General features: G+C 49.4%; 1 protein-coding gene across 1 annotated transcript; it reads right to left on the bottom strand.

Moving 5' to 3' along the window:
* Positions 1-1,551: 1,551 nt before the first annotated feature.
* On the bottom strand, positions 1,552-18,247 carry LEP (leptin). Its single transcript, XM_004046161.4, has 3 exons — positions 18,219-18,247; positions 7,025-7,196; positions 1,552-4,788 (listed from the first exon to the last, which is right to left on the bottom strand). The coding sequence occupies exons 2-3, from the start codon at positions 7,166-7,168 to the stop codon at positions 4,429-4,431; spliced, it is 504 nt and encodes a 167-aa protein (XP_004046209.1). The 5' UTR covers positions 7,169-7,196; positions 18,219-18,247; the 3' UTR covers positions 1,552-4,428.
* Positions 18,248-19,293: the final 1,046 nt, after the last annotated feature.

Below are 19,293 nucleotides of genomic sequence, written 5' to 3'. Positions count from 1 at the left end.
CCTCTCCTTCCTTCCCAGGAATGCAACATTGCCCAGGCAGGGGACGGGCCAGGCTGAACTGGACATTTTCCAAAAAGTGTTTCTTCTGGAAATTTCACCCAAAAGGAAAGGGTCTGGTATAATGGACTCCCACGTATCTGTCACTTAGCTTTAGCAATTCTCAATATTTTGCTGATCTTGTTGATATATATATATAAATATATAGTTATATATAAAGTTTATATAATATTTATAAAAAATTATAAGATATATTAAATTGTTTTGCTGAAGTTTTTTAAGGTTAATCCCAGACATTGTGCTATTTCACCCTAAACTTCTGTTTGCATCTATCACGAATGCATAAGGAATCACTGAAGAATAACTACACCACCATGCCATCATTATACCTAGTAAAATTAACTAGAATTTCTTATCAGCATCTGAAATGAAATTGGGACACATGTTCTCAGGACCTTTTGAGGTTGTGTCACTGGCAAAAAAGTTTGAAAGAAAGAAAGAAAGAAGGAAAACAGAGCCCACATTTAAATTTTCCTCATCTCAAAGTTGTCTTTTATATAGTTGATTTGGACCTCTATTTGAACTCAGAATGGTTTGTTGAACAAATTAAGATTAAGCGGAATACTAATAAGGAGTCTAACCTTTGATCGGTATGTTTTAAGCTTTTTGAATAATTTGCTTACATGTTAAATAATGGGCTTGCTATCCAAGAATCTCCATTTTTTTTTTTTTTTTTTTTTTTTTTGAGACAGAGTCTCACCTGCCACCCAGGCTGGAGTGCAGTGGCATGATCTCGATTCACTGCCACCTCTGCCTCCCGAGTTCAAGCGATTCTCCTGCCTCAGCCTGCCAAGTAGCTGGGATTACAGGCACGTGCCACCATGCCTGGCTACTTTTTGTATTTTCAGTAGAGATGGGGTTTTGCTATGTTGGCCAGGCTTGTCTCGAACTTTTGGTCTCAAGTGATCCACCCATCTTGACCTTCCAAAGTGCTGGGATTATAGGCATGAGCCATCGTGCCTGGCCCAAGAATCTCAATTCTTCTGGCCACCAAATCAGAATGGAGGGGTAGATTGTGCTGGGCATTGTGCCAAATTAGTTGCATCATGAGGTGATGCTGAACTCTTTATTTCTTCTCTCTTCATTCCCTCATCCCTCTTTCCCTGTGGATCCTGTCCTTCTTCCATCCCAGTGGATGCCTCTTTCTGTCCTTGCTCTGTCCCGTGTTAAGGGGCCTCTCCGAAGTGGATCCCTTCTTCCCGAGGACCCCTCTCTTTGTCCTCATTCCTTGGGTTGGCACAGAGGCCTCTCTCTGGCTCTTGGTGTGTGCTTCCTGCGCCTCCCTGCAACCTGTTTCCCAGTCCTCTTAGCGTCCAAACCCAGCTCTGTTTTCTTTACAGGGTAATCCTTTTGCCTGAATAACTGGCGGCTGGCTGTGGCCAAGCCTGGGGCGGAGCTGACCCCAGTGATGGATGGGGGCCAGCCAGGCCTTGCCCTGTCACACACAAACTGCTCTCCCGAAGCCCCTCCAGGAACGGCGACAGCAAACAAAGAGCAGGGGGCAAAGTTATTTTATTTAGATTTTTTTAAAAACAAACATTTTTTTTTTTTTTTTTTTTTTTTTTTTTTAAGACGGAATCTCGCTCTGTCATCAGGCTGGAGTGCAGTGGCGCGATCTTGGCTCACTGTACTCTCCGCCTCCCAGGTTTAAGCGATTCTCCTGTCTCAGCCTCCCGAGTGGCTGGGACTACAGGCGCCCGCCACCACGCTCAGCTAACTTTTGTGTTTTTAGTAGAGACGGGGTTTCACCATGTTGGCCAGGATGCTCGCCATCTAGTGACCTTGTGATCCCCCCACCTTGGCCTCCCAAAGTGCTGGGATTACAGGCGTGAGCCACCGCACCCGGCCAAACTTTTTTTTTTTTTTTAAGTTACAAAAACAGACAACCATTTATACTTAGGAAGTTTCACACTCTGGGAATTGGCCATTGTGCCAGGTTTTGTGAGCAAAAGGCTTAAGACACCTCAGCCTGATTAGGTGGTTGTGAGGATCTGGGCCACATTTTCCAGAGCAGCTCTCACCCTGGCCACAGCACCAGCCTCTTCTCTAGAACTTGCTACTCTTAACTCCTTTAATATCAAACTTCTTTACCCTTCAAGGTCCCTTCAACATGGCCCTTTCCCTCCTGTCTCTTCTTTCTCTGCCTCTCGCTGTAACTCACTGCTCACACTTTCACTTCTGCATCTCCATACACCAAACCTTCCAACAAAACAGCCTTCTCTCTGCAGGCAATTCACATCCCTCACCTCCTTCAAACTCTACCTCGAAACTCCTCTTTTCCAGAAAGCATTCGGTCTCCCTGGTTCCAGTCCCTCATTACCTGGCTCACGTAATGCTCTGGGTATCAGAGGACCTGGGCTGTAGTCCTGGTCCTGCCACCTGTTGGCTGTTATGGTCTTATGTATTTTCTTATTTTTAAATTCTCAGTTATCTTGTTTCAAAGGGATGTGGCTATAATAGAAGCTAAGATGCCCTGAAAAGTAAACATGTTACAAAGTGCAAGCAGGGTTCCCTGTGGGCCCCTGGGCATGGCCCCCCTCAGCTCATACCATTTCCCACCTGCTGTCAACTGCACCATGCATTTGGCTGTTCAGCTGCTGTGGTAAATCCCCCACCTTGGCACATGGGTGAGTGCGGTTTGACCACTGGGAACGCAAGATCCCTGAGGGCAGGCCTCAATCTTAATGTTTATTGGGTGAGCTTCTCCAGCCTATAGCACCAGTCAGGGCTGAGCATGAAGCAGGTGCTCAGTCTTAAAGTTAACTGCTTTGATTCAAGTTTCCTTGGACAGATCCACCACCCACTGTGTGATGGCAAAAACACAGCAGCAGGATGGTGGCAAACCCCAAACCTCCTCTTTCATCTTCCTGAATGTGACCTCCAGTGGGAAGGGCCATCCTGGTGGCCTGGCCTGGGGAGTCCTGGCACTCACCTAGCAGTGCTTGTCAGGTCTCAGGACCACCTGCTAAAGGAGTTTTCTTTACCACTGGAGTAAAAACCCCCCGCAATTTTTGGTAATTTTGGCCTTGCTTGGGTGAGCCAATCAGACAAGAACTACAATTTGGCATGCAAGCCCCAAATAGGAACACTGCCATGTAATAAACCCACAGTGTGATCAACCCTGGACCATTCAGAGGGTCACACCAAGGACCCCTGCTCTGAAGATCGCAGTCACCAGTGTGGGACCGTCACTCCATGATAGGAAAGACCACTCCCTAGCAGTCGGAGAAAGCCAGAGCTTACCACTGCCCCAACAAATGGCTTTCAGCCCTTTGCATTTTATTCTGGATGGATTTGAAGCAAAGCATCAGCTTCTCCAGGCTCTTTGGGGTCAGCCAGGGCCAGAAACTTCTCTCCAGGGGTGCCTGACCAGGCCTCACAACCCCCCTGAAAGAGCTATTTTCATGAAAAACATCCTAAGCAATTGCAGAAGATAAGAAATTGATCTCACTCCTTCCAAAGAACCCACCACACAAATGTTATTCAGAAAACACATTCTAGATGCTTCTCCCTTCTGCCCAAACATTCCCCACCCCTGGGTGCAGACACCTACATATGACACTTGACAAAACAAATCTTTTTAAAATAACCTGGTCCTTGGAGATCCACTCAGGGCAACACCATTGCAAACACTGTGATTTAACATCAGTCACAGTAGAAATGAAACCAGTTACGAGAGAACTAACTGGAGAGCCACCTTTGCCAGCTCTTGCTCAGATGAACCCAACCCTCGAGTCACTCAAAATGGGTTCACCTCAGCCAGACCCATCTATGGGATTGGAAACTGCACTCCAGGGAGACCCCTGGCCCTGGCTGACCCCAAAGAGCCTGGAGAAGCTGGTGCTTTGCTTCAAATCCATCCAGAATAAAATGCAGAATAAATAAACATGTGCTTCCAGCTTGTGTTGCTGGGAGTTCCTGCGTGTGTGGATGTGGTCTTCATGTAACTCCTTGGAATTCTCAGAGGGAACCTTGTTCTGGTCATCCAAAGGCTCTGCCCGCCCCTCTGCCCTCTCTGAAATCACCCCTGGTCACAATGAAGCATTCAGTGAGGGGGAGATGGGTCAAGAGGGGACAAGACAACTCTTGTTGATGGCTGAAGACCTTGGTGGGAATCCCAGATGCAGCCCACTCTTTGCTGGGTGGACCCCCTTCCTGGTGAGAATAGGATCCTGTGTATATATCTTTGGTTTCAAGCAAAAGGAGGCTTAGGGTCTTATGCCTTTGGAAGGGTGGCTTAGAGGAGTCAGGGAAATTGACAGAGTCCTGGATAAGGGGTGTCCATGCAATGCTCTTCAATCCTGGAGATACCTGGAAGCCAGAGTTCCTTCCCTTAACGTAGTCCTTGCAGGAAGAGTGACCTTCAAGGCCTCAGCACCCAGGGCTGAGGTCCAGCTGCCACAGCATGTCCTGCAGAGACCCCTGCAGCCTGCTCAGGGCCACCACCTCTGTGGAGTAGCCTGAAGCTTCCAGGACACCCCCCAGGCTGTCCAAGGTCTCCAGGCCACTGGCCCAGGGCAAGTGGCAGCTCTTAGAGAAGGCCAGCACGTGAAGAAGGTCCCGGAGGTTCTCCAGGTCGTTGGATATTTGGATCATGTTTCTGGAAGGCATACTGGTGAGGATCTGTTGGTAGACTGCCAGTGTCTGGTCCATCTTGGATAAGGTCAGGATGGGGTGGAGCCCAGGAATGAAGTCCAAACCGGTGACCTTCTGTTTGGAGGAGACTGACTGCTATGCAGGAGGAAGAGGGAGAAAAAGTGCTCAGCATGTGGGAGGAATCACTCTCAGAGCCCTCTGCCTTCCCCGTGGGCATGGAGGGTCATTCTCTGGGCTGCCTCCTTCCACCCTCCCTCACCACTTTGGCTCAGGCCCTTGTATCCTGCACCCAGGTGACTGCCAAGCCTCTAAGCTGGTCTCCGAGATTCCTGCTCTTCCCACACCATCCTTCCCTCCACTTCCAGGCCAACTTTCCTAGGTCATTCCTTTCTCTACATGGCCTCTGCTGAAGAACCAGCCATGGTTTCCTATGTTTTATTTAGTGGAGTCTGTTCCCATGGCATCTGAGGTCCTCCATAAGCACCCCCACCCCCAGCCTTCCCTAGTCCCTTCTACCCCCAGCTGAGTCCTCCCTCCCAGTCAGCTTTTCCAGGCAGTCCCTCCTCCTTAGAGATCAAGGCCGTACCCTCAGTGAGGCCCCCCAACCCTGCTCCAGTGACTCCAGTTCCGGGAGGCTCTCCCCATCCATCTGCCCACAGCACTGAGGCTGACACCTCCGTGGTTACTACCTGGGGCTCCCGTGATATTGTGTATTACACCACCCAAGGTGGGGCACTCGGGATCTATCATGTGCAGTCTTGCTGAGTGGCTAATATGCCCAGCTAATTTTTTTTTTATTATTTTTAAAGGAGACAAGAGTTTTTATCTATAAAATGCCCAAGACTCTATCTAGTTCTGAGCCATCTTTGCTTCCGGACACCTAACTTCTCCCTAACTGCCCAAGACTACCATGAGACACCCACAATGACCAGGAGACGTGGAAGTCTCCAGAGATCTCCATGCAGGGGGTAAGGAGGATTCACTTGCTTTAGCTAATTTAGGCCTCATAACAACCTTGTGAATAGTGTGTGATATCCCCATTATCCAGATGATGAAAACAAGGCTTAAAGACATTAAGGAACTTGCTGAAGATCTCACAGACATCAGAAGTGTGAAGATTCAAACTTAATCTTCCTAATTTCAAATACAGACCTCATCAGGAAAATGGCTGAAGGTCTAGGCCTGCTAGACCCCAGAGAAAAGACCAGGGTGGGCACTGATTGCTATTTGCAAATCAGTAGAGGGTTGAATGTGAAAAAGGGTAGACTCGCTCTTTTGGGTATCTTTGAGCGGCAGGGCCAGAGATCAGCTGGAACTACAAGAACCCTAATGACAAGCACATCTAGAGATGGGATAGAGGCCCTGAGGAGATGCTTCTGGGGGTCTTGCACCTGCCAATGGGACACAAGGAACTTCACAGCTCCCTCTGGTCGTAGGCACTAAGATTCAAGGAAGTGAAGTCAGGGAGGAAGGCGAGCGCAGAAGGTGGGGACAGAGGGGACAGGAAGGAAAGAGACAGTGGCTGTGCCTGCATGTGGCTCAGCTAATCTCTGAGGCCTGGGTTTCCCCTTGGTAGGTTGAAAATAAGCACGTGAGGCCTCATGAGAATCCTATGATTTTTTCTTATTTTTAATTTTTATTTTTTAAAAATTAGAGAGAGAGGTCTTGCCATGTTGCCCAGGCTGGTCTTGAACTCCTGGCCTCAACTGATCCTCCTGCCTTGGCCTCCTAAAGCAATGGGCTTACAGATGTGACCCATCGTGCCTGATCAAATCCTATGACTTTTATTTACTAGTTTATTTTGAGACAGGGTCTCGCTCTGTCACCCAGGCTGGAGCACGGTGGCATGATCAGGGCCCACTGCAGCCTCAACCTCCCAGGCTCAGGTGATCCTTCCATCTCAGCCTTCCCTAGCTGGGACCACAGGTACACACCACCATGCCCAGCTAACACTTTTTATTATTTTTGTAGAGATGGGGTCTCCCTGTGCTGCCCAGGCTGGTCTCGAACTCTTGGGCTCGAATGATCCTCCTGCTTTGGCCTCCCAAAGTGCTGGGATGACAGGTACAAGCCACCACACCCAGCCCAAATCCTATGATTTTTAAATGGAAACATGTAGCAAAATCAAATGTTCTTGGAGTGGTTTAGAATTAGAACCACTCACCCCTGGAATCTCAGCAGGCAGAGGGGCCAAAAGAAACAACCAGAAAGAGTGGAGCCCTGTGCTTTCAAATCCTTCTCAGCTTCCAGTAGGTGCCTGGCATTCAGGAGGCATTCAATAAATGTTTCTTGGACTATCTGGGTCCAGTGCCACTAGGAGCCAGTGCTGGGTTGGCTGCAGTTCTACTTTGTCCCCGCATACTCTCCTTACCGTGTGTGAAATGTCACTGATCCTGGTGACAATTGTCTTGATGAGGGTTTTGGTGTCATCTTGGACTTTTTGGATGGGCACAGCTTGGATATAGAAAAGATAGGGCCAAAGCCACAAGAATCCGCACAGGGTTCCCCAATGCATTTTCCTTCCCGGGATGTGCTTCTTGGGCCTGAAAGCAGAAGGAACCACACACTGCAAGGAGCTGGTATCTCAGAATACACCCATCTTCACATTACCAACCACATTACCAGACGGGGATGAAAATCAGCTTTGCTTTCTGCTCTGGCTACCATCCCCTCAAAGTCAAAGACAATTCATGATCTACATATGTATTAATGAAATGCATCCCCTTAGGAAGAGGATTATTGTCTGGTCAATAAAACCACCATGAGGTATCCTGTAGACCAAAGAGCTGTGAGGCCAGGGTGTGATCAAATGGACATGGTAGGGATGATGTAGACTTCATTGCATGCTCAAGGGAAAAATAACAGACTTTTAAGGTCTGGTTTGAACCCAGTCATTTACTCACTGCATAATTTTAAGCATATCACATAGTCACAAAATACTCCACCTTCATCACTGTAATATATCTATCTCTAGGCTTTTATGAGGATCAAATTATCTAATGCATGTGAAAGGGCTTAAAGGTGTTGTGAAATGTGCTCTATCATTACCCTATCATTAGCGATTATGCTACTCACCCATCCTCTGCATTTCTCCCTCACACCAGCCTGCTGATACTCTGTGAGGGCCTTTACCACTTGCTTCCTTACATCCTTTCTCTCCCACCCACTGGGAGCCTGAATCCCACTAGCACTTACTGACCTTCTAAATAATATGTCAGACGCAGTGCTCAGCACTGAGGATGCAATGGTGAACAACAGATGCTCTCTACCCTCGAGTGGCTTACAGTTTAATAGGAGAAACAAACAGGTCAATGGGCCATTCTAAGCCAGGAGGAAAGAGCTTTGCAAAAAGGGCAGGTACAAGATACTACCGGAACACATAGGGGGCTCCCTGGAAGAAGTGTCTCCTGAGCTGGGGATTGGACTGAATATGGGCTACTAAGAGTAGAAAGTGGTTGCCATAGTGGCTGAGAAATCAGGGGGTATAAAGACATGGTGGCGGGAGAGAGCATAACACATTCACCCAGAACGCTTGAAACTTTCAAAGTCTTGGAACTGTGAATTCTAAAATTAAAATAATATGCAGATCCTTGATTAAGCAGCAAAGTTTTAATGAGATACATGAGGCAAAAGGTAATAAAGTTAAATGTATGCGAGTCTGTGGCCAATGATCCATGCTAAGTATATGTGCATGAGCCTGAAATAATAATAAAATGTAAGTAAATATTAGGATGAAGGTTCTGGAGATGGCAGTAAAATTAATCTCCGCTTTTCGTGTTCTTCCTCGTCTGGGTCTTGATGAAGACAGGTAATATATTTTCTGTCCGTAGATGGCAATATTAGTAGGATTCATTTCTGGCAATACAATAAAAACAAGCCGTCTGTCTATATATTATTTATAATGTTTGATCAAAGCCATGTTTTTTTAATCTGAATTTTACAGAAGAGAAAAATATGGGGCTCAGGAATAGGAGTCAACTTGCCCAAAGTCAAACAGGTCCATGACTGAGTCAGGATTCAGATCCAGAAAGCAGGAGTGCGAGCTACCCACCCCTCCAGCTCCTCAAGGATTTAAGGAAAAGCCCAAATCACACCCCAATTCCCAGTCAAGGGCAGCTGCTGGGAACATGGCATATGGAAACAAATACCCTGCTCTGGAATAAAGCTATGGTATTGTACCCACATCTCAACATCAAACATGAAAAGTACTATGTACCAAGTAATTTGGGAAAAGGCAAATTTATGTCTTAAAAAAGTAAAACTTCCTCTATTAGCTACTTGTTACCTGAATAATACACCAAATGTTTGTGCAACAGAGTTAAATAGTGCTAATCCCCGATACGAAGTCATGAAACCCTAGCAGAGATGGGCGGGTGTAGTGATTAGGCTCTGCGGCTCCAGCTGCAGGCTCCACTCTTGTTAGCTTTGTGTCTCCGGGCAAGATGCTTCCTTAAAGCATCCTTTCCTTTCACTAAAATGGAGCTAACACCACCACCTGGCTCAAAAGGGTAAATGAGATGAACCTGTGAAGCCCCTGCCCATGGTGTGCATGTCCAGAGCAGGGTGAGGGGAGTAAATTATTACAATTACCAGGCAGGGCTTGAAACGCTGGGCAACACTACCTGTAGCCCAACTGTGAATCAAGCATTTGGCCCACTGCCTCCCATGGGCTATCTTAACAGGGCGCCTGGTGTCTCTGGGTCTTCCCCATGCGGCACAAGATCAGCTTGCCTCATTTTCTAAGATTCATGTGTTGATGACACCCTCCTACCCAAGAGAATTTATTACCAGATTAACTGTGGTCATAGTCACTCTCAAATAATGGCCACCCTCTAATACCTAAGTGGAAAAACAGTTATACAAGCCCCCTCTATCACCACTGATAATATGCTTCAGTGGATGCTGGAAATAAATTGTGGTTCCTTGAAAACATGGAGCTGAGAAGCTGCCGCTGAGTAAGGCTGCCTAATAGGAGAGGCCAGGTTTAGGAGAAATCTATGGGGGTCTGTAGAGAGAACTGGTAGCAGGTCCATCTGAGACCAAAGTGCTCGCAAGAATCTGCCCCACCAACACACAACACATAACACACATGCTCATACACACATCACACACACACATACATCAACACAGATCACCCTTTTAGTAGAGGCTGCTAGTCTTTCCCAATATCTTGTCTTCCATTCTTCCCCAGTCATAGAAAACTCCAAGTCTTAGGTAGGGATATGGCCATCTAGAATAAATACTTTACTTCTCAGAGTCTCCCAACTAGGTGTGACCATGTGACTAAATTCTGGCCAGTGAAATATAAGCAGAAGTGTCCTGTGCCAGCTCTCAGGAACCTGTCGTGTGCCTTCATCTCTTCCTTTTTCATCCCTTGCTCCATTCTGATGCCTGGACTATAGATATGATAGCCAACATTCTAGCACCATCTTGAACCAGGAGGACGAAGACCTCACCTTATCAACTGCAGGGCAGGGAGCTGCAGGAGCTCGGTTCCTGAGGTTGATGGAGCTGAGATGCCACGCTGGTCTTGGACTTGTGCTGGGTGTGTGTGAGAGACATAACCTCTGCCTTTTAAAAGCCACTGTTCTTTTGGGTCCCTGCTAAATGCAGCCAAACTTAATGCTAACCGACTTAACACATGCCAACATGGGCATCAGAAAAGAGTGGGCATTAAGTCTTCCTTGGTTCACCTGAGTCTTAGTACCTGGGTGGGGCCTGGCCATGGCCCAAGAAGGGGAGGAAAAATGGCTGGGAGGAGCAGGGTTTAGGGATGAGGAGAGGAGGAATAATTCAAGGCAGCAAATAGTTGGTGCAAAAGTAACTGCCGTTTTTGCCATTACTCTTAAAAACCACAATTACTTTTGTACAAGCCTAATACAATTTCATTGAGCATAGTGCCTGACATACCATAATTACTCAATATAGGTTTGATGGTTGGTGGCTAACACGTATTGATCGCCCACTGTGGGCCAGAAACAGACATGAAAAAGATATGGAACCACAGGAAAGTGGAATCAGGAGTGGGAAGGGATGGGGCAGAGGCTGATGGCTTTCCCAGGGAAGCCTCGGTAGTGTACACAGTATTTGATTTTGTCAACTACTTACATAAAATATTTGTTAAAAATATAGGTAAAGAACAAAACTGTGCCCTTAAGCAACTGGTTTGAGAATTTACATATTTAACTTCAATGCAAGGAAGAACATTTATTTTTATTTATTTATTTTTGAGATGGAGTCTTGTTCTTTACCTAGGCTGGAGTGCAGTGGTGTGATCTCAGCTCACTGTAATCTCTGCCTCCTGGGTTCAAGCAATTCTCTTGCTTCATCCTCCTGAGTAGCTGGAATTACGGGCATGCACCACCCAGCCTGGCTAATTTTTTTTTTCTTTTTTAGAAGATGTTTCCCTCTTTTTGCCCAGGCTGGAGTGCAATGGTGCAATCTTGGCTCACTGCAACCTCCATCTCCCGGGTTCAAGCCATTTTCCTGCCTCAGCCTCCCAAGTAGCTGGGATTACAGGTGCCTGCCACCATGCCTGGCTAATTTTTTGTATTTTTAGTAGAGATGGGGTTTCACCATGTTGGCCAGGCTGGTCTTGAACTCCTGACCTCATGTAATCCACCTGCCTTGGCCTCCCAAAGTGCTGGGATTACAGGTGTAAGTCATCACGCCCAGCCTCATTTTTTTGTATTTTTAGTAGAGATGGGGTTTCACCATGTTGGCCAGGCTGGTCTTGAACTCCTGACCTCGATCTGCCCACCTTGGCCTCCCAAAGTGTTGAGATTACAGGCGTGAGCCACCGCATTGGGCCTGAGCCACTGCGCCTGGCCAAGGAAGAACATTTAAACGAAGAAATGCCTTGGGTGACTCAGCAAAGAAAGTCATGGTGCTTAAACTGATGAATGCTAGAGTTCCTCAGAGCTATGCTTGAGTCAGAGCACAGGGCCCTAGGAAAGTGGCTAACCTCTCTGGGACTCAGTTTTCCTGGCTATCAGATGGGGATGATATGAATCATAATGCCACCTGTCGATGTTACGTGGCTGAAATGAGATAAAACATGTAAAGTGCCAACTCCTTGCCTGGCACATAGCCAACCCCAATGCCTTAGCTGTTATCACCATTATTTCCAGCAGGGGAATCAGGGAGGCATCATGGAGGAGATGGCATTTGATAAGGGACCTGAGAATGGGTAGGAATTGAGTTTGTGAAGGTGGAGGAGAGGGCAGCCCTGGTAGAGGTGGAAGAACACAGGTGGGTTTAGGAGATGGTGGCTTCCAGCTGACACCAGGGTGAGGAGCCGGGGAGGGCTTGGGCTGGAATCGCAGGGGCAGTGAGCACCAGGTAGGGAGGCAAAGCTTTTCCTTCTGCACCCTGAGGAGCAAATGTTTTCAGCCTGGCTGACTAGAAGGATGGAGATGGAAACTAGGAGAGACATGAGGAGAGGTTTTGGAAAGAGGTGGCTGGGCTCCTGCTGATGTCCTAGTACTGGCTGGACATGCTGGTGAGCCTGCCCAGCTGCCGCTTGGAATTGGAAGTCTGAGCTCAGAGACAAAGGGCTGCAAATGTAGGACCCAGGGGCCCGCTGCAGCTGTGGCAGGAGAGCATGGGGAGAGCATGGGTTGGGGTGGAAGAAAGGCCGCGATCAGCTGTCTGCCTGAGCTGCAAAACCTCTCTCCAGAAGTTTCCAAAGCAGTTTTGAACATTTAGGAGCTGCCATTTTCTTAGAGTTAAAAGATGAGCTGCTGAAATGTTGATACAGCATCATTCTTTCCTCTGAGTGCTACTGAAGCAGCTCCTGGAGAGGAGAGGGGTCTCTAGGAAGATGGTGGGCTCACAGTGGGCCGTGCGCTCATTTGGGACGCAGCCTGCACTCTGCTGTCTCCCTCACGGCCCACTTCTCTCTGCACTCCCTGGGCTGCCCTCTCCACAGGCTGCCTTCCTTCTCCTTTAATCAAGGCCTGGCTGCCCCATCTTCTACCCTCATCCCTTGCCATGGGTACCCTGGAGAAGAAATGAGGAAAGTAGAATGTGGAGCCCCTGGGGCTGCACAGATGAAATGTGGCTGGGTGTGGTGGCTCAGCCTATAATCCCAGGGCTTTGGGAGGCCAAGGCAGGAGGATCGCTTGAGCCCAGGAGTTCAAGACCAGCCTGGGCGACACAGCAAGACCCCATCTCTAAAAAAAATAAAAATAAAAATAAAAATAGCTGAGTGTGGTGGCAAACGCTTGTGGTCCCAGCTACCTGGGAGGCCAAGGTGGGAGATTTGCTTGAGCCCAGGATGTCGAGGCTGCAGTGAGTTATGATCACACAGTGCACTCCAGCCTGTGTGACACAGCAAGACCCCATCTCTTAAAAACAAAAGCCAAAAAAGATAATGAAACAATCTCAGTAAACAGGGCAGCAAGAGAGGCTTATATAATGTGCCATCCACCCCACCACAAATTCTGCTGTCTACGTCCACCTGGGTCGTCTGCGCCAGCCTCACTATTACTTATCCTCAGGTGGGCCCCCACCCCCATCCTCACTTGGCAGTGGTGTGCAGGGCCCGCACCCCACCCTCCACCTCCTACCTCCCTAAGAAGCTGGTGGCCTCTAGACTTGAGCTCCATCACCTTCCCACCATTGCAGGGGACAAGGCAGATGGAGGCAGACCCTCCATCCTGGGGACCTCAATGTCAAAGTGGGAGTTAGGATGGGCAGAGATGTCTGCTCCTCTTTATTTTTTTTATTTTTTTATTTTATTTTATTTTTTGACGGAGTCTTGCTCTGTTGCCCAGGCTAGAGTGCAGTGGCGTGACCTCGGCTCACTGCAACCTCCGCCTCCCAGGTTCAAGTGACTCTCCTGCCTCAGCCTCCTCAGCCTCCCGAGTAGCTGGAAATACAGGCGCCCACCACCGCACCTGGCTAATTTTTGTATTTTTAGTAGAGACGAGGCTTCACCATCTTGGCCAGGCTGGTCTCAAACTCCTGACCTCGTGATCCACCCGCCTCGGCCTCCCAAAGTGCTGGGATTACAGGCATGAGCCACCGAGCCTGGCCCGTCTGCTGCTCTTTAGATCCAGGCTGGAGGGCCTCCTGAGCCAAGATCAGGCCTGCTCACAGCCCTCTGATGACATCAATGGGGAGAACAAAGCGAGTCTTTTGTATGCTACTGTGAATTAAATTCAGGTAACATGGTATTTGCTATTAATTATGAGGGAAAAGCTTTAGCTAGTCTGAGTCGTCTCCCTATACACATTCTCCTGTGGGATCCCCTCCTGTTCTTCCCTCCCACCCTTCCTTCCTTCCTTTCTTCATAACTCCAAGTTGGAAGGGACTTGGGGATGAGAAAAGAACAAAGGAGGAAATAAAGGCAGCGAAGTTTGGATCTTCGTTCTGCAAGCTGCTCAGAATCTAGTGGAACAGACAGGACCTTGAACAACTCATTTTAACACAACCTGGTGGGAGTTATGAGGGAAGAAGCATAGAACCCAAAGAACAAAGGGGAAGAGGGACTCTGGGGATGGGAGGAGAGCTTTGCAAGGGAGGCAGTGTGTGAACTGAGGCCTGAAGGACAGGCGTTCCTCAGGGGAAAGAGGGGAAGCAGGGCATTCCAGGCCAAGCTCCGGAGTTAGGGAAAGCCATGGTTGGTTTGGGAAGATTCAATATGGTAGAGGGGTGGAGTGTGTGAGGCTGGAGAGCTAAAATTTTGGGGGCTTAAGTCTGTTTAGTAGGGACTTCCTGGGAGATCTAACCTACCCAAGAGACACACATACACACACACAGACACACACACACACACACACAGACACACACACACACATACACAACCCTTGATGGCTATGTTTGCATTTACACTCCAGCCCCCTTGGCTACAACTGCCTGGCCAGTGGTAGGCAAGAGACCAAGAGGCTCTTCTCTCCTCCCTTTCCTCCTCCCTTCCTTCTCCTGACCCTGATTGGGTCAATCAACTTCTGTCTTAGGAATTTAGAGTGGGGCTGCAGAGAGTCCAGTTCATCTCTGTTGAGGGCTCAGAAGCTCTAGGGTAGCCACATTTGGCCTCATATGCATGGAACAGCTGAGAGAGACCAGAGCCCACATAGCCACTGAGCCAGAGTATGGTCACCGCCTGTGCTCCTTCCTAGCCTTCTTTGTGGTTCCTGGGTCCTCGTGAGGCCTGGTGGTTCCTGGGTCCTCGTGAGGCCTGGTGGCCCTCCCTGTCCTTAGCCTTCAGGGTGAGATACTCTTTTCTTATACTCACTTGGATAGCTTTCAACTTTCTAAATATATTTTTCATTTGAGACAGATAGATACATGTAAGAGAAATAAGTGTCAAGAAGTAAAATTCACCCTTACCGTGGGTAATGCACTCTTGAGAGTCTCGGCTCTTTTTTCAAATGTTGATCACAATAAACAATTTGAAAAACACAGGGCCAGCGTGAGTGATTTTCTCCTATTTGCAACCAAAAGCCTCATTTGAGAAATCGTGTTAACATATGTAACCAGCAGAGAGGGTGTGAGTACAGGGGTTACATTCTTTCTGTTCATCAGAAAGATCTGATCTCATCAGAGATACAGATAGGTTTCTACTCCTGTTTCAGCTCTAATCTTGTGTGTGTGTGTGTGTGTGTGTGTGTGTGTGTGTGTCAGGGTCTTGCTCTGTCGTTCAGGCTGGAGTGCAGTGGTGTGATCAAGGCTCACTGGACCCCCGACTTCCCGGGCTCAAGCAATTCTCCCACCTCTCAGCCTCCCAAGTAGCTGGGACTACAGGTGTGTACCATCACATCCAGTTAATTTTTTTTTTTTATAGAGATGGGGTTTTGCCATGTTGCCCCAGCTGATCTGGAACTCCTGGGCTCCAGTGATCCACCTGCCTTGGCCTCCCAAAGTGCTGGGATTACATGCGTGAGCCATGGTGCCTGACTTCTGATCAATTTTTGAGGCTCCCTTGAGCTCTGTGTGAGGGGCATCTGAAGCTCCAGCAAGACTCAGAAGGAGAGGTTGCCCTGATCAATTAATGACACCTGTACCTCTGTACCTGTTCCAGCATCTATCACAGGCCTGGAACACGGCAGGGCTTCATTAAATATTTGTTGCATGAATAAATGAAAGATTTCCCATTCTCGATCTGCATTGGCTAACTAGGGTAACCTACCTCCTCAATGGTTCACTTGCTCCCATCTTAAAGTCACATGCTAGAATTCACTTTGGCCCAGCAGGAATTCTTATGGAGTTGTCTTAATAAAGACAGAAAATGCTTCAGTGTCCAGGTCTCCCTCTCTTGGGGACCTTGGTCTGCTTCCTGCACTTCCTATGTGCCCTCTAGCACCCAGGTGGGCCAGGATTCCCTTCAGCTTCCTAAGCTGTGCTCCATCTTGACTGCTGTCCCTGGATACTCCCTCCCGTGGCCCCTTTCATGAGCCTGGCTCCTGCTCCTGCACTCTGGGACCCCTCCCCTTCTCAGAGACCCCTGCTCTGCCCTCCCGTCTTCTCTGCAGTTTCTCTTCTCTTCCTTGGCAACCCCCCAGCCTGGAGCACCCCAGAGCAAATGTGATGTACACCCAGATGGAGACTAAATCTCCTATGATATTAGTGAAATGTTGGTATGGGCATTGATTATAGATTCCATTCCAGAGAGCTAACAAACTGAGCAGGAAAGACGGTAACATGCTGTCTGCTAAGCAACGAGGCACATTGGCTGTCACACGTGGAATAAGTGCAAAGGAGTCTGTGGGCCCAGACACCGAGTGTGTTGTTTTTAAGCAGAAACAACCTCTCTGTTTCTCTGAGACAACTGTGTGGACAAAGAAGAATTTCAAGGCTCTCTGCCGACTGGCCAGAATGGAGCTGCGGCTGCCAGACTCCTACCCCGGTGGGGATGGGGTAACTGACTGCCGGAGAATTTGGCTCAATTTTCCTTTAAATCATACCAGTGCTGTTCACAGATGCACAAGACACAAGGACTCTACCTTCCTGGAGCCCCTCTTCTCTCCTTGGCTCCCACGCCCCTGGTGGCATCTAAGCGGGCGGGGGCGGGACATTGACCCAGATTCCGTGGCGGCCACCTCCACGCTCTGCATGGGCCACTCAGATGTGCAAGGCATCTGCCTGGGGCTGACGGGCAGGAATTCATTGCAACTTCCCTGGCTCTGTCCTTGGCACTTGGAGCCATTTCCTGGAATGGAGGGGGAGGAAAATATTTCCCCAAATACTAAGAAGAGTTATTTTGGGTATAAAATGTACAAAATATGAGGAGGACGCTCCTTTAGCCAACGTGGAAATGTTCCCCTCAGCCCAATGTCCACAACTGCTTGGGAAGGGAAAGAACCTAAAAGCATCCACTGTTTCTCTCTTGCCTTGTCTCCCTGCCTAAGTGAGAGAAATGATCCGTGTGGCCTTCTTGTTTCTAAGGGCATTAGAACAGGAGCACCCACGTTGCTAGAAGCCTCCATATTTGGTTCTGCAGACAATCCTAATAGGAAAGAGATTGGGAAAATTCCCCAGTTCCAGCTGCCCATGGCCCACCTCAGAATCCTACAGAACAAACACAACTCCGGCTGCCAGAGGTCATTCTGCACTGCAAAGGAAGAGAGCCTGTGCTCCTGGAACGTTACCACCAAGTCTCTGCTCTTCACCCACCTCCCCAAAGATCACCCTTCCAACAGAAATTAATCACCTCTTGGAAGCTGCTATTCTGAAATGACAGCCAGGCCACTTGTCTCACTTGGACCTAACTGTATTTAAGGAGCCACTTTCCCAAAGCACCACTATCTTTAAACTATAGAAACAGGAGTGTAAAGGCGATGGCACCCACAGTGAAATCCAAACCAAGCCCAGACTGAAGGAAGGCTATAGGTGAGCCTGGTGGGCCAACAGCGCATATTTAGCAGTCCTGGCTAGAAGTTCCCTAATAACCAGTTCTGACCCCCAGAGACATCTCATTGTATGCATTGCAAAGAAGGCAATTTGCATGGCTTTGAGGACAGATCTGGTAAGACCCTGCACAATTTCTCTGGAAGATTTTGAGTCTTCCTGACACTTGTTTCCCCCCACCTCTACTCATCGTTGCCTTCCTCCCAGGCATTGGCCTTCCACAGCCCCTCTCATTCAGAGGTCAGGAACTTCCCTGGAAAATGAATCCTGAATTCCTACCCGCAGAGCAAGGCAATGTCTAGGACTGAGACTGATCACTTGCATCTGCGTCTCTGCTACCCCCAACTTTATCTCCTTCAGACTGGGGTGGGACATCCTGATCTTTGGGGATGTGCCCAAGGCAATTTCCAATGCATCTCAGCTCTGCGAATGCCACGAGGTTGGTGGGTCTGACAGCCCAGGGACCTGGCTGGTTCTGCAAGGTCCTGCCTTCTGGGCACCGGCACAGCCCAGCAGCAAATCCAACGCTCCCCAGCTCCCGGTAACCTTCTATCTGGCTAGAACTCGGTACAAAGCTATCATAGTCCAGAACTAAGCCATCCGCCCTGCCTCCCTCCTGACTCAGTTTCCCCGGGATCCAGAGTTGTGTGGGGCCCTGTGGCCTGCCAAGAAAGACCAGCAGAGAAGGAGGAAGGAGCGCGCCGGGGCCTTACCTTGCAACCGCTGGCGCTGCGATTCCTACGGGGCTCCATGCCTGCCCGCCCCTCTTATAGCGGCCCGATCACAACTTGCGCAACTGCCCCGCAGGCCCCGGCGCATTTCTAGCGCCAGCTCCCGCCCCGCCCCTCAGGGTAGCGACGTGCCGGGCGGCTGCTAGCCCTGGGCCCGCAGTGTGCACCTCGCGGGGCCTCGAGGGAGGGCTTCGGCGCGCCAGGAGCCACGCGCGCACCCTTGGGTACCTCCCAAAAATTTGGGGGTGGCTGGTAGGAGCGAGAAATCCTTGATGTCCCTCCAGAGGCTCCGGCGCGACTATGGCGCAAGGACCAGCCCCTCGGGAAGGTGCTTCGAGCCGCGCGGGGCGCGGTCGGGGCGGAGGTGGCTGTGAGGGGCTCCGCGGAGCGGGCTGGGGCATACGGCTGCGCCCTCGTTGGCCCTGGCGCGGCTTCGGGGTGGGAGCGAATCGGGACTCGGCCCCGACGGCCCTGGACGCCAGGGAAGCCCAGGGTTAGAGGGAGCGGCCCGCAGTGCGCCAGGCTCCCCGACCCAGATTGCGGGGCTGGGGGTTCTGCAGTCCCACCCCTTCTCTGGCACGCGGAGAATCGAGTTCCAAGCCTCAGGGCAAGTTGTCTCTGGCTGGCACCCCAGGGAGTGCGTGCTCTCTGGAGGGCTCCAGGCGGGCACTGTGGCCTTTGGGGACGCTCTGGACATACTGTGGGTCTCCATCCTCAACTCCGTATTTCCTACGTACAAAGTGGGGGTTGGGGGGTGGTCCCAGATGTAGCCACGTTTTTGTCATCATAGCCTGTGAGTGGGGTGCTAGGCATGGTTCACCTGTATAGTTTGTAGTTCCCCGCTTTACATGATGGGTTGTTTTGTTTTGTTTTGTTTTGTTTTGTTTTATCCTTGGGCTTCAGGGATGAGGAATCTAAGGTCCGGGGAGGTTAAATGACTTTCCTTAGAATCCACAGCTGGTAAGGAATAGCAATGGGCTAGGAACCCAGGCCTATTCTGGTCCCCACTGTGCAGAGCAGCTCCAAAAACAAACCACTCCGTTGAGAACCAACCCAG

Source organism: Gorilla gorilla, chromosome 6 (genome assembly GCF_029281585.2).
Source record: "Gorilla gorilla gorilla isolate KB3781 chromosome 6, NHGRI_mGorGor1-v2.1_pri, whole genome shotgun sequence".
In the NCBI taxonomy this organism is placed as follows: domain Eukaryota; kingdom Metazoa; phylum Chordata; class Mammalia; order Primates; family Hominidae; genus Gorilla; species Gorilla gorilla.
This window is presented reverse-complemented; position numbering and strand designations above follow the sequence as displayed.